Source organism: Vipera ursinii (genome assembly GCF_947247035.1).
Source record: "Vipera ursinii genome assembly, chromosome: 6".
NCBI lineage: Eukaryota > Metazoa > Chordata > Lepidosauria > Squamata > Viperidae > Vipera > Vipera ursinii.
In genome coordinates, this window is record NC_139515.1 from 53,531,987 (window position 1) to 53,545,778 (window position 13,792).

At 38.1% G+C, this 13,792-nt stretch overlaps 1 protein-coding gene across 1 annotated transcript in view; it reads left to right on the forward strand.

Moving 5' to 3' along the window:
* Positions 1 to 642: 642 nt before the first annotated feature.
* PLEKHG7 (pleckstrin homology and RhoGEF domain containing G7) overlaps positions 643 to 13,792 on the forward strand; it is a gene marked incomplete at its 5' end in the record, with an annotated part of 29,492 nt that continues 16,342 nt past the window's right edge. Inside the window, 8 exon segments of the mRNA XM_083365982.1 lie at positions 643 to 1,305; positions 2,673 to 2,698; positions 4,537 to 4,664; positions 6,749 to 6,789; positions 7,757 to 7,858; positions 8,113 to 8,262; positions 11,061 to 11,156; positions 12,614 to 12,709. Coding sequence (XP_083222108.1) covers positions 643 to 1,305; positions 2,673 to 2,698; positions 4,537 to 4,664; positions 6,749 to 6,789; positions 7,757 to 7,858; positions 8,113 to 8,262; positions 11,061 to 11,156; positions 12,614 to 12,709 — 1,302 coding nt within the window.

Genomic DNA, 13,792 nt, shown 5'->3' on the forward strand with positions numbered 1-13,792 from the left:
TAGTTTTTCCTCCATTGTGGTTATTTCAGAATCTTTCCATTTTTGTGCAGTTATAAGCCAGTTTGTCACAGAAGAAATGATGCTTCATCTTATCCAGAATTAAAGATATGATAGCAACAGTTGGGACGCGGTGGCTCAGTGGGTTAGGACGCTGAGCTTGTCGATCAGAAGGTCGGCAGTTTGGCGGGTCAAATCCCAAGTGCTGCGTAACAGAGTGAGCACCTGTTACTCGTCCCAGCTTCTGCCAACCTAGCAGTTAGAAAGCACGTAAAAATGCAAGTAGAAAAATAGAGACCACTACGGTGGGAAGGTAACAGCGCGCCATGCGCCTTTGGCGTCTAGTCATGCCGGCCACATGACCACAGAGATGTCCTCGGACAAGCGCTGGCTCTTTGGCTTTGAAACAGAGATGAGCACCGGCCCCTAGAGTTGGAAACGACTAGCACGCATGTGCGGGGGAACCTTTACCTTTACCTAGCAACAGTTGTAAAGAGTTCTTCATGAAAAATTATTACGCATTATCCAACATTTGGAAAATAAATGATAAAATATACTTTTAAAATAATTGATGTTGATTATGCAATTGAAAACATTGCTCTTATTTCCATCCTATGACTATAGATTTATGCTCCATGATCTAGAATGGAAAATATGGACAGTGGATGTTCTCTGGACATGGATAAAGTAATCAACATGAATGAACAGCACCATATATTTAAGGATACTGAGCTTTGGAAAGAAAATGTGGATTTATTAGAAAAGAGTGACTTGGGCAATACCATGTCCTCTTCCCATGAAATGTCAGAACCAATCAACGCAGGGATAAAATTGGGCCCTGATAGCCTTACCAGGAGGCGGGGCTTAACTGGTAAGTTGCATTTGCTGAATGTGGAGCACGAAGGTGCCGACAATCCCCCATATCTATTTGATAGGAATGCTCCAAGTAGGATTTCTACTTCTCCAACCTTGAGGAGGCTAAGAAAGAACACATCATCAGTTTCTCAAATATCTCCCCTCCAGGACAGTGCTGAGAACACAGGAACAAAGAAACAGATGCCACAAGTTGACATTTTTCTTTCTATGCATCCAGAACTTCCTTCACACCCTCAGCACTGTTCTCTCCCATCATCCTCTGGCATTTACTCAAATACAGTGACCCAAATACAACACTCTACCTCAGTTAACCCCACAGCAAATCTACGGGATCATAAACATGATTTCAGTGATACTCAAACAGTGCAAAACAGAAGAGAGAACAACTCTTCTCCAGAATATGAAGGAAAGGATTCTCAGCAATATAGCCAGGTAAGTAATGAAAAAAAATCTTTTTTTTCTTTTCTAAATTGGCATACTTTAGAATTGTTCATCTGAGAGTCTCATATAACAAATCATTATTACTCTTAGATTTAAAAGGAATTTAGCATTGTTTGACAGCCTATTTCAGCCTGTCTCAACCTGAAATCCCACAAATATGTTGAAACGTGTCTTCTGTCTCAACCAGTTAGCATGTTTTTTTTTATAACTGAACACTTCTGTACACTTCTGAAGGGCACCAATTTGGACATCCTTATCTAGTCATTTCCCAATTAAGCTTGCATAGCTTAAATTAATTACTAAGCCTGCAATCATTAGTTTAGGCTGAAAATCAAATAATTTATATTACATAGTTGAAACAGTTAAGTCGGTGCTAATCGTCAACCCTCATCATCAACCATCATAGCCAATGTCAAGGAATGCTGGGAGACAGGCAGTAAAGTCCAGAAGGCCACTCAGACTCAAGTCACGTGTTAAGCAGTAGAGGGCTATTAGAACTGTCCAAAATTAATTTGTTTTTAAATAAAAAACTGTTTGCATAAATGGATTGTAAAGAATCTAGGAATTTAGAAGGCCATGTTCATTTTCTGGCATGATTGTTCAGAGCAGGAAACACAAATCCAATCAAGCATTTATCATGCAGTATAGTTTATTAAATGACCTGAATTCAAAAGGTTTCAAATTCCATCTAAACCTGAGGGGGGAAAATTATAGGGGAGTTTTGATTCAATCATGAAACAGACTGAACAGTCCTATGATTATGGAAAAAAGGTTTTGTAATATCATTATCAGTTTCCTCAGCCTTGTTACTTCTCAGTCAAAGATGATAGAATTATTATTTTTTTTCAATTGATTCCAATGAAAGAGAAATTATTATGCTATGCACAGTGTTGGTGTACTCTTATCATGCAAGCTGTGGCCCTTAAATATGCCTCTGGGAAACCTCATTTTCCTTCTTATTGGTGGCAGGCTTAACACCCATCACACTTGCTATATATAAAAGAATAGACAAAAATTTTCTGTCGTTGTGAATATGCTGTCACATTGGCAGAAAAACATTCACTTTATTTACTAGTGCCACTAAGCTAACCAAATGCCAGTTTATAGATTGTACTCTTAATTGGAGTATATTATTGCTTGAGCACAACATAGAAGAGATGGTCACCTATTGTGCTTGTGTGCGTTTTGAATCCAACTAGCTGGTTATGAAATGCTGGACTAAATATGTTCCTGGCCTGATTTGTAGGCCTTAGGTGAATACGGTCAACATTCAATTGGATCCATTTTGAAATTCCATTTTTCATGTGAAGTGCAGCCATTAGCTATAAGAACTAACACTCAATGCCTTATTTTCTCAGGCTTTGGATTTACATAAATCTAGTAGGTATGTATATACTTAATCTTGCTATTTTAAAATCAACATAATATTTACATTTTATTTCATTTTAAGAAGTAAGAGTGATATATTCACTGCATCTAACAAAATAATTTTTGTTTATGTGGTCATGTTTTAAATGTTCCACCACTGAGTTGTTTAAACTTGCTCTTTTAACAACAGGTACTTCATGTTTGCATATTAGTTTAGACATGCCCAGCTATATTTATCTTTTCATTTTGTATTGTTAGAAGTAGCTGCACAACTGCTTGAAATTGCTAACAGAGTTGAAACAACTTAATGCAAAAAAAGACTACTGTAATATATCTTTCTCCAAGTTTTTTTAAATCCTTGAATTACTAAATTGAAAATACATCCACAATTGAGACTACCTTTCCCTAAACTAATGCCTTTTGGATGTATTGGACTTCAGATCCCTTAATCCCTAAACAGTTGGTCAATATTGAGGAAGACTATTATAGCGATTCTGCACAAGACATTACACAAAGTCCATGTTGCTACAGGAAGGAAGGAAGGAAGGAAGGAAGGAAGGAAGGAAGGAAGGAAGGAAGGAAGGAAGGAAGGAAGGGAGGGAGGGAGGGAGGAATGGAGGGAGGGAGGGATGGAGGGAGGGACCATGTCCCAGTGCGCACCCTGGTCCCATCCTCCTCCGCCGGACAGTCCTGCCCAGGCACCACTGAAGTGAGTGATGTCAAGCTGGCCACGCCCACCCAGTAGGCCACACCCTCCCCAGCCACACCCACCCAGTAGGTCACACCCATCCTAGCCACACCCACCTGTCCCCCCTCCGAGGGCAACCACAATGCTGATGTGGCCCTCAATGAAATTGAGTTTGACACCCCTGGTCTATACTAATCTTGTTGTGCTAGATTTATCAAACTCTTTGATTGATTCATTGATTTCTGGTAAAACCTAGAAGGGAAAACTATAATAAAAACATGTTTTGTAGACTCGCTATTTTGAATTTATCATAACCTGTTTGAAATTTAAAAACATTATGTAACAGAGATTGTAATATCTCCATATGGCTAAAGTGAAATATAATGCATTCTTTTTTTATGAACAGTATTGACAATAAGATAATTTACTGAGTTCTAAAATTATTTTCATTAAATAGTTCCTTAGGGCATTATTCATATCCTTATTCTTGCAATAGTAAAATAAGGTTCAAATTTTCAGAAACAGCACAAAATCTAAAAGGAGTAGGATACATGTAAGTAAATCTTTGCATCTGAATACTGAATGAATGTGTCAGCATTGCATCCAAGCTGCTTCATTAATTAGCCATATGGCTCTTTCAGGCTCTTTCAAATATATCACAAGACAAACAGAAAATAGAAAACCACATTGACATGGTTCATTGTCATAAGCCGTTGTTTCTTAGCTTGCAAGGAGACTCCACAACGGTAGAAACAAAACTGTTATGGAGGAGCTGCTATTTAAACATGCAAAATGCATGTATTATATATCTGTATTAATGGTACTTGTATTTACTCAGTAAAAAAGTTTATATTTGTGTTGGTAAAATATGAGATGAAAATCAATGGAAGTCAGCCTTACAATAAACCTAGATGTATTAGGACTAAGATGACATGGCTGCTATATGATGGCAAAGCTAAATTGTTTGACCAACATTATTTTCTTTGCAAAGGTTCCTCTATGTCAGCCACCCTGCAATGTTGATTGGGTAAATGACTATATATTATTGTACAAGGTGGCTTATTACAATAATAATGAAGTTGAGGGGTGCATTTTCTCCTTTCTTTAATAACAACTTTCTTGGAAGTAATTAAGCACCTTTTTTGTTTTCCTTGTAAACTATACAGGTCAGCTGTCCGCAGGCATAGCTCAGTGGTGGTGAGTTTGCCTGGATTTGAGGTGTTCCCTGGAGACTTGTTGATATCAGACAGTGCAACACAATTCCTATACCAATCAGCATCACTGCAAAACTCAGGTCAGGGAGGGAAAACTGTGAATTGAGTTTTTAACAAAAAATATTTTTGTGGTTTTTATACTGTTAAACATTGCAACGGCAGTTTTGCACCATTGGCTATGAAAACCAGTCCCAATCAAAATGCTCTGTGCCCCACACCTTGGTGGGAAAGAACATGATAAAGTCTAAATGTGGATAACAAAACATGATTTCATGTTCATATATAAATATTATGCCCAGATACCCCTTCCAAAAAAACCCCAATATAATAGTTCAATCCGAAGACCTGGTTTGTTCAGCATGCTAGGACACTGGCTTTGTTTCCAAAAAGATCCTGAATCACAAAAAAACCTTAGTTTAATACATTAGACCACGGGTGTCAAACTCGCCACGTCACGTAACGTGTTGCGATATGTCTCGGCTCTTTTTGCATTGCTGGCAATGGGGGGGCGCAGCTTTGGTATGATGAAAGCGGCCTACGGGCCAGCAGTTTGACACCCTTGCATTACACAAATCAAACTTAGTTCTCGCAACAAACTAAAGTATGAATGGAGTTAGGTTACCCTGGAAAACTTAAATCCAGTCAGCTATGTAATTAAGAAGGTAAAAACAATCCCTAGTTTGTTGTATTAAAGTGCTCTTTGCAGTTAGATTCATTATGTGAATACTATCACCCAGTCAGACAATTGCAAATGACTTTTAAACAATAAAATCAACACGAAAGAAAAGAGTAGAGGTGGCATAATAACAAACCATATGGAAACAAAAGAAAACAATCCAAGTTAAAAGGAAATTTCAGTCATCCTTACTAAAGGCCTGGATGAAGAGCCAGGCTTTCAGGCCCCTTTGAAACACCAGCAGGGTGGGATCTCAGGAGAATGTCATTCCAGAGGGCAAGCTCTGCAACAGAGAAAGGTGCCTCTGGGTACTATTAGATGGCATTGCTTAATTGAAGGGACTCAGAGCACACCAACCCTGCCAGATCAGATTGGCTGGGCACATACTCTGAGACAGCCAGTCCCTCAATTAATTGGGCCTTATGCAATGAAGGTCTTTGTAGGTACTGTAATAGCCAGCATCTTGAATTGCACCAGAAGCAAATAGGCAACCAGTGCAGTTTGCAAAGCAGAGGTGTTACATGGGTATACTGCAGCACTCCCATCAGTGCTCATGTTGCTGCATTCTGGACCAATTGAAGCTTCCATATGATCTTCAAGAGCACACCAGATGAAGCTGTGCAAAGGCTTTCATCTGCTCATCAAGATGGAACTATGAGTCCAGGAACATCTCCAAATTACACACCACCCTTGAATGAAAAAGTGCCATCTAGAACTGGATGGTCTAAACAACCACAGCCAATCTTTCTCCCTCAACAAACACTGTTGCCAGTTTTCTTTCCTTTTCCTATTCTTTTTCCTTCTTTTCCTGACTTTTCCTGAGCACTGTTGGTTGGCTGATTAGTGGAGAAGAGCCTGGTGATACAAGATCCCTCTACCAGGATTTCCCTGGTGTAACATCTCTTAGGATACCAGACATGATTCCTGGAGAAATGGAGCTGGGGGGAGTGACTCAGTATTCTCAATATAGCAACTTTTGACCAAGTTAGCATTAGAAAGATAGATAGATAGATAGATAGATAGATAGATAGATAGATAGATAGATAGATAGATAGATAGATAGATAGATAGATGGATGGATGGATGGATGGATGGATGGATGGATGGATGGATGGATAGATGATTGATAGATAGATAGATAGATGGATAGATAGATAGATAGATAGATGGATGGATGGATAGATAGATAGATAGATAGATAGATAGATAGATATAGTTTCATTCTGTCTGTTTCAGCTCATTTCTTTAATCTTTGACATTCACCTTATAAGTTAATTTGAATGGGTTAGCCCTCTAGAATAGTATCCTCCCCAGAGGTTCAGATTTCTCTGACTCTGCTGTCCTTTAAATGGGCCTTGAAGACCTGGTCTTTTCCACAGGCCCTGGATCATCTGAGTTAACTGTGTTGTGTAAATGGCACAATCATATTTTCTACAATATATATTTTTGTTTCTTTAGTAATGCTCTTCTTTTTCTTCCATGCAATAGAATCCAAAAGGACATGGTGGCCATTTGCTAAAAAAGGAATTGTGAGTAGTTTGCAAAATTTGCAGATTTTCCCTTTCACTATCAGTTGATACTTTGCACACTGAAAACCTGATGAAATTCTGAAGGTATCACTTCTCTGCCACAATATATGCCTTCTGGAATACTATTCCCTGAGACGTTCATGTTTTCCCAGGCACCCCTGACTTTTTAATGGGCCTTGAAGACCTGATGCTTTTCTTAGGCCCTGGATTAAGTGGGATGTGTGCTCTTGAGCAAAATTATATCAATTTGGCAGGCATGTTTGGTCACTTAGTGATGGAGGTGGTTGATGGTGGAGTGTGCGGGGGGGGGGCAGATGGGTGGGTGTAGTAAGTGAGAGAAGAGGGAGGGAGGGAGGGAGGACAGAAAATATTCAAATTGGCACACACCTAGTGTTCATCAATAGGGCTTGCATTCTAGATTCGGATCAAGAGTTAGTCAACATAATATTTATAACATATTAAAAAAATAGCATATTATAAAGTAGCTGTTTATCGTCATAGCAGCCCTGTATTTTGCACTGATGTTCAACTCATACAGTATTTCTGTAAGCTATATAAAAAGACAAGTCATGCTAACGCAAGCCTTAAGTGGAAGAGAGAAAGGGATACCCTCATAATTTAAGGAGGATGAATAAACTGTCATTTAATTCGTCTGCATTCAATACATTCTGAAAATATTCATTTATAATAAAAACATGCAAAATATTTTCCTGTTTGTTTTCCTTTGCCAATGCTGACTAACCTAGTAGATCAGTCTAGTTTATTTTTTGGTCTATATTCCATAACGGTTGGAAATCATGTTATACTAAAATTCATATATCTTCAGGACTGCCTTCCTGAAGTTTGATCTTATTTTTCTAAAGGGGGAGTTTATTGGAAAATGATCTGTAACCTTCCCTCTTCCCTCCCGTTTAAATATATGGTTTTAGCTTTTTCAAATTAACATGTGAATTTTATCTTTAAATAGAATAAAGACAAACAAAAACAAATGGCTGAGCTGGAATATTGTCTCTCAACTCTAACCATTAAAATGTCTGAGTGTGGTGACTACAAATTACACAATGTAAAGGTATAATATTTCTTATCATATAATATTAGCTACATTTGTTTTAACTTTATACTTTGATTTCTCTTAACTGATTATTTTCCTCAGTACAATATATAAAATACTATTAATGTTATTTTATACCGTATGTTTTAATCCTATAATAAATGTTCAACATGTGACCATCACGAATCATTCTGGGGTTAAAACAGCAAAGATCCCTTTGAGAATGAATATGTATAAAGAAGCATACTGTATATCCGTATTCACAATTACAGGATAAAACATGGCGTGAAATGTTGAAGATGTATCAACTGGAGCCAAAAGCCACTAGTGATCAATTAGACACAAAGAAGAAAGAAGCTGTGTGGGAGCTATTCACAACAGAATGCAACTATTTTCTTGATCATCTGTTGGTTCTCAAAATGGTATGCTTATTTTTTTCAGCTTTTTTACTGCTTGCCTCTTACCCATTCACCTGATTGTGGTCTTATGTAACCATTTGTTCTATTGATGGTGGTGTTCTGTAAGCTGAGATATCAGCCACAGCAAGGATTGCTCAACAAGACTCTGGCAGTTTATGCAAGCCAATCTCAACTGAAATGAAGTGAATTGGGAAAGAATATATCTAATCTAAGAGCAGATCCAGACTTTCCCGCTCAGCCCATCAGCACTGAGGGCTGTTCTCTGCTATCTGAGTGCAGAAATGGATGACAATGTCCTCTTCTCATTCCAACCCATTACACACATCCCCTACCTGTGTTTTCCAGTGTCAACTCAAAACTGTGGTTTTGTGATGGGACCTATCTAAAGCACTTCAATAGAGATGGGTTCAATAGGTTCAATAGGTCCAATAGGTCCCATCACAAAACTGTGGTTTTGTGATGGGACCTATCTAAAGCACTTCAATAGAGATGGTATCCAGTGGTCCATTCTAGTATGGTAGCAGTCCATGTTCAATAAGATGCCATTCCTTGCATGCCCCCACCCTCCCACTGGTAGTTGCTTCCCTCGAAGGCATTTCATCCTGGATTCCTAGGCTTCTGTGTTCTCTGTGGTGGATAGTCACTCTTTTCAAAATAATCTTGACATTAAAGTTAACTATCCACTAAGTCAATGACTCATCTTAACCCCAGAAGCTTATGTTTCATTCAAGCTGCACAGTTCTGCAAAGCTATCCTTCCGTAAAAAACAAAAACAAAAAGTTTTAAGTTGCGATGGAGAGACATAGCTATTTGGTTTCTATAAAGCTGAACTCAGTACTTTCTTGCTAAAGAGTTTCCATGGTACTACAGAGGAAACAGGAGTAAAAAAAAATCCCCTGTTTCTTGTTGCTCTGATTATCATAATATAAGAACATAATGTGGGGGGGGGAAGAGGGCAAATAGCCTCTATTCGGGTCAAAGGAGCTATTGTGGCGAAAGAGGTGCAAACATTTGGGAAAATAAGAAGAATCATATAAACTAGTAAGAAATGAACAATCTATGAAAGGAAAGAAAAACATTGGCAGATTGGTCCACACTGGTCCTGGCTGGCAAGGGTTGTTTTCCATGCATGGATAAAAAAGTGAGAAGCAGGGGAATGACCAAGCAGATTTGCAATGGTCCTAGTCCAGGTGAACATGAGCCCAGTTCCATTGCCAACCTGCTGTAAACCAGGATGGAATTTCTGACACTGGGCTTAAGAAAAAATATGTATTAGATAAGTGGAAAGTATAATTTAGCATAGTGGATTGAGGAAGGTTAGTGTAATGCTATTTTAGGAACAGAGAAACTCAATTACCAATCAGATACATATAAATCATCAATAATGTGATTTGCTTATTTTTGGACTATGCAAGTGATATGCAAGTCCATTCTGTATAGCTCAAAATTAAACCATAAGTTGTTGTTCAACAATTTATGATTCCAAAAACTCTTGGTTCAGTATTATGCACAAACAAGGCCATTCATAAAATAGAGGCTACTTTTTACGACACTTCCTGATTTCTTCAACACTACACTGCTTTTGTTTTTCACTTCTTCATTTACCAGCTTCCTTACTACATGAGAACTGAAACCCAGTTATACAAATACATTTGTGAAGAAAAGACTACTTGCATTTACTTAAATGGAGAACTATACTTACTGGAAATAGCTTCCTCAAATGTAAGAGGAAGGTGTTCTAGTAATGAATCTTTCCAAAGGGAAATCTTCCTCCAATCAAACTCATTTCCTGATAACATTATGGACATATTCAGATAACTTCCTTGGCACAGTATTGGAATAGTTTGTCATTAGCTGAATAGTGTTTGAACTAATGGAATGGCATTTCCACTTTCTAAGTCTCTGATCCAATACTTTGTATTCAAGGCTAGGTTCCCATGGCATTTCTTATAAAGATGTGTGGTAGATAGCCACCATCATGACTTACTATATGAAATAATCAAAAGGACTGAAGATAGTTTCTTTATATCAATACTTGGTATTTCAAAGAAAATGTTTTAATAAAACAGCATAAAACAAAGAACACAAGGAAAACATATGGCTCAATTTTATACACGCCTACTTCAAATTAAGCTGTTTGAAGGGTTTTATCCTTTAACTGAATTATGAAATAATTGTCATTTCAACTGCAGCAATGCAGTATGCAAGATTTCCAAGCAATTATGAGCACGTTGTGTTATGTTATTACAGGGGGTTTGGGGGAAATTGAAGGGAATTGAGATGCATTCTCTAATATGCAAACATATATTACAGATCCTTGAAATGTAGTGCTATTCTTAGAATTTTTTGGTTATTTGGGGCAGTCAGAGCACAGTTTGTAATTTACTAATAGTTCCCCATATGATCTGAAATAGATTTGACAGGGATAACATATTCCCAGTCCTTTAATAATGGCAAAAATGATCCCACTGTCTTAAATTATAATACTGTCTTATGACAGGAATACATTTATTTCAGTTCTAATAGCCATAACTAATTCTTGACTTTAAAATTCTTTTGGTCAAAATCTCTCTGTTTCCCCTTATTAATAAATAGGTTTATTTATAACAATTATAATTTCATAACTATAATAATTCTGAAATTCTAGTTTAAAAACAAAGTAGTCTTTCAGTGAAATCTGGGCTCTGTTTTAGAACTATAATGGATTAGCTTCCTCAAAAGAAGAACTAGTAGCAATAGTAAGATTCAAGGATTTGGAAAATAAATTCTTATCCAAAAATTGCTTTCTTTGTTTTTCAAAGATTTTTATGGATACATTAAAGTACTTGCAGAGCAAAGAATTCCTACCAGATGTGGATCCTGGGCTACTGTTTGCAAATCTTGAAGAATTAAATCAGGTGACAAAAAGGAATTTTAGTGATAACAAAAATGTGGACATACCAGAAATATTCATGCCACCAAATTAATGTGATTATAATAATTAAAATAAAATAGTACTAGTATCAAAACCCAAATACTGCTTAGTTGTTTTAAATGTAAATCTCTGGAAAACTGAAATAGAAAATACAAGATATTAAGTTTTCCAAAGCATCTATCCCAAAAATGTGATTTAATTATAAAGTATGATATATAATCCTACATTGAACAGAATTTAGACTCCTGGTCTGAGTGGTTAAAAACTGTGTGCTCACCAAATCTAACATACTGTTTTAATAATCATCCAAAACTCATTTCAGTGTCTGTTAATATTTCATAGATGTGTCCTTATTTTAAGCTGGAGCAAGAAAAAAGATCCTGTGATCTTAACACCAGCATTGTAAAAGAATGTCTTTGGCTCCCTGTCTTTGAATGATACATAAGGTCCAGAAATATATTTTAATTTAATTTCAAAGGAACGTTTATGGACTGTGCTACACAAGTTTAATCTCCCCCAACCTGGGCCCATCTAGAATTGCTCATCCTCAGCAATAAGATTTAAGAAAATGTTCCTTGAAAACAATGAAAAGTTTTTGCCAAGCCTAATTTGGCTGCCTGAGGAATGATCTGGAGAAACGATTGCAGTCACTTGCACCAAAAAAACAGGACAAATTCTGTTGCAGTGAAACAACTAGGCTTGAAAATTGAGCTTTGACGTGGAATAGAAGTACAACAAGTAACGCTTAGGAAGAGTAACAGGAAAAATAGCCTTTTGTCTATGTGGTTGTGGTGCCTTCCTGCCAATTACACAGTGACATTCTAAACCATTTTCAAGCCCCAATTGCAGCAGATGGTGTGGTCTTTCCCTGCTGCACAAAGAGACCCCTCTTCAGTTTTTAATCCAATCCACTTCTAGCCTACAGGACTCAGTAGCTTCAATGGAAAGGAATGTGGTTCATTTTATTTATTTATTAAATTTATATGCTGCCCTCTCACTGATAAACCTTAGGTAAAAGGTAAAGGTTCGTCGTTTCTGACTCTAGGGGATGGTGCTCATCTCCGTTTCAAAGCCAAAGACCAGCGCTTGTCCGAAGACGTCTCCGTGGTCATGTGGCCGGCATGACTAGGCACCAAAGGTGCACGGAATGCTGTTACCTTCCCACTGTAGTGGTCCCTATTTTTCTACTTGCATTTTTTACGTGCTTTTGAACTGCTAGGTTGGCAGAAGCTGGGACGAGTAACAGGCGCTCACTCTGTTACGCGGCACTCGGGATTCAACCCGCCAAACTGCCGACCTTCTGATCAACAAACTCAGCGTCCTAACCCACTGAGCCACCGCGTCCCTGATAAACCTTACAAATCCTCATATTTTGTATATCTTAAAGTCCAGTATTTAACCCAAAATTATTTTAAAATAATAAATTTATTCTTTGCTTAGGTGACTCTAAGTTTTGTAACCAGTTTATTTAGCACCATTGAAGATCATCTTCTCAGGCAAACCCCCTCCCTTGATTTCATCAGTGTACTCACAAAGGTAATAAGTTACTGAACACATTCAGTTATGAACTTGGTAAGAAATGTTGGAAAGCAGAAGTTTTAATTCTAAAGAAACCCACAATTCTGTTAGTCTCAAATCACCACGATGCCACATAAATGGTATTATAGCCACAAGCGTTCAAAGTGGCATCCTTTCCTCTAGTTATGATAATTTGTTTTTCCCAGTCTGTTGACTTCTGAGTATCTAGCATATTTTGGTGCTCATAATTCTGCAGGCTCCAAGTCTTTGGTTATTGTGGCTATGATGAGGGAAATGGAAATCTGGCATTTGGATAGATCTGTTTGGACAACTATATACAAGACCACCACAGCAGTGAAATCTTGCTTTAACAGATTAACTGGGAGAAATGTCTCTGTTATTGAGAACAGTCCATTGAATGGGAGAGTAGAGCATGGCAGTTTTATATGATTTGTGTGATTAAGTTATGATGTACATCATGCAAATCATGCCAGTTGAGTAAATCTCTGATTATCCAAAATATACAAATCACAGCAGAAATTTGGTCTTTCATACGCAATCTCCCTTGCATTAAGGTCTGATAAAAAGAGATTTTGATAATAATTTCCTTTTGTAAGCCAAAGAGAATCAATATTTTCCATGATCCCATGCCTATTTCCTAGAAATACAATAAATTTCACTAAAATCAATGGAACCTCCTAAACCAGACATGTCAAACACAAGGCCCGGGGGCCGGATCCGGCCCGCGAAGTGGTTTCATGTGGCCCGTGAAGCCATCCTGGAAACAGTGAGGGAACGGCCCCCACTGCCTTGGCCCTGGCCCAGAGACTCTCCTTCTGCCAGAGACCCTCAGATCTGCCCCACTCCTGCCCAGGCCCCCATAGGCAACCTTGATGCGAACGATGTAGAACTGGCCACGCCCACCCAGTAAGCCATATGCACTCTAGCCATGCCCACCCAGTAGGCCACGCCCACCCTGGCCATACCCACCCGGCCCCTTGAGGGCAACCGCAATGCTGATGCGGCCCTCAATGAAATTGAGTTTGACACCCCAGTCCTAAACTAATGCACATACTATTTTAAGCCTTGCAATAAGGCTGG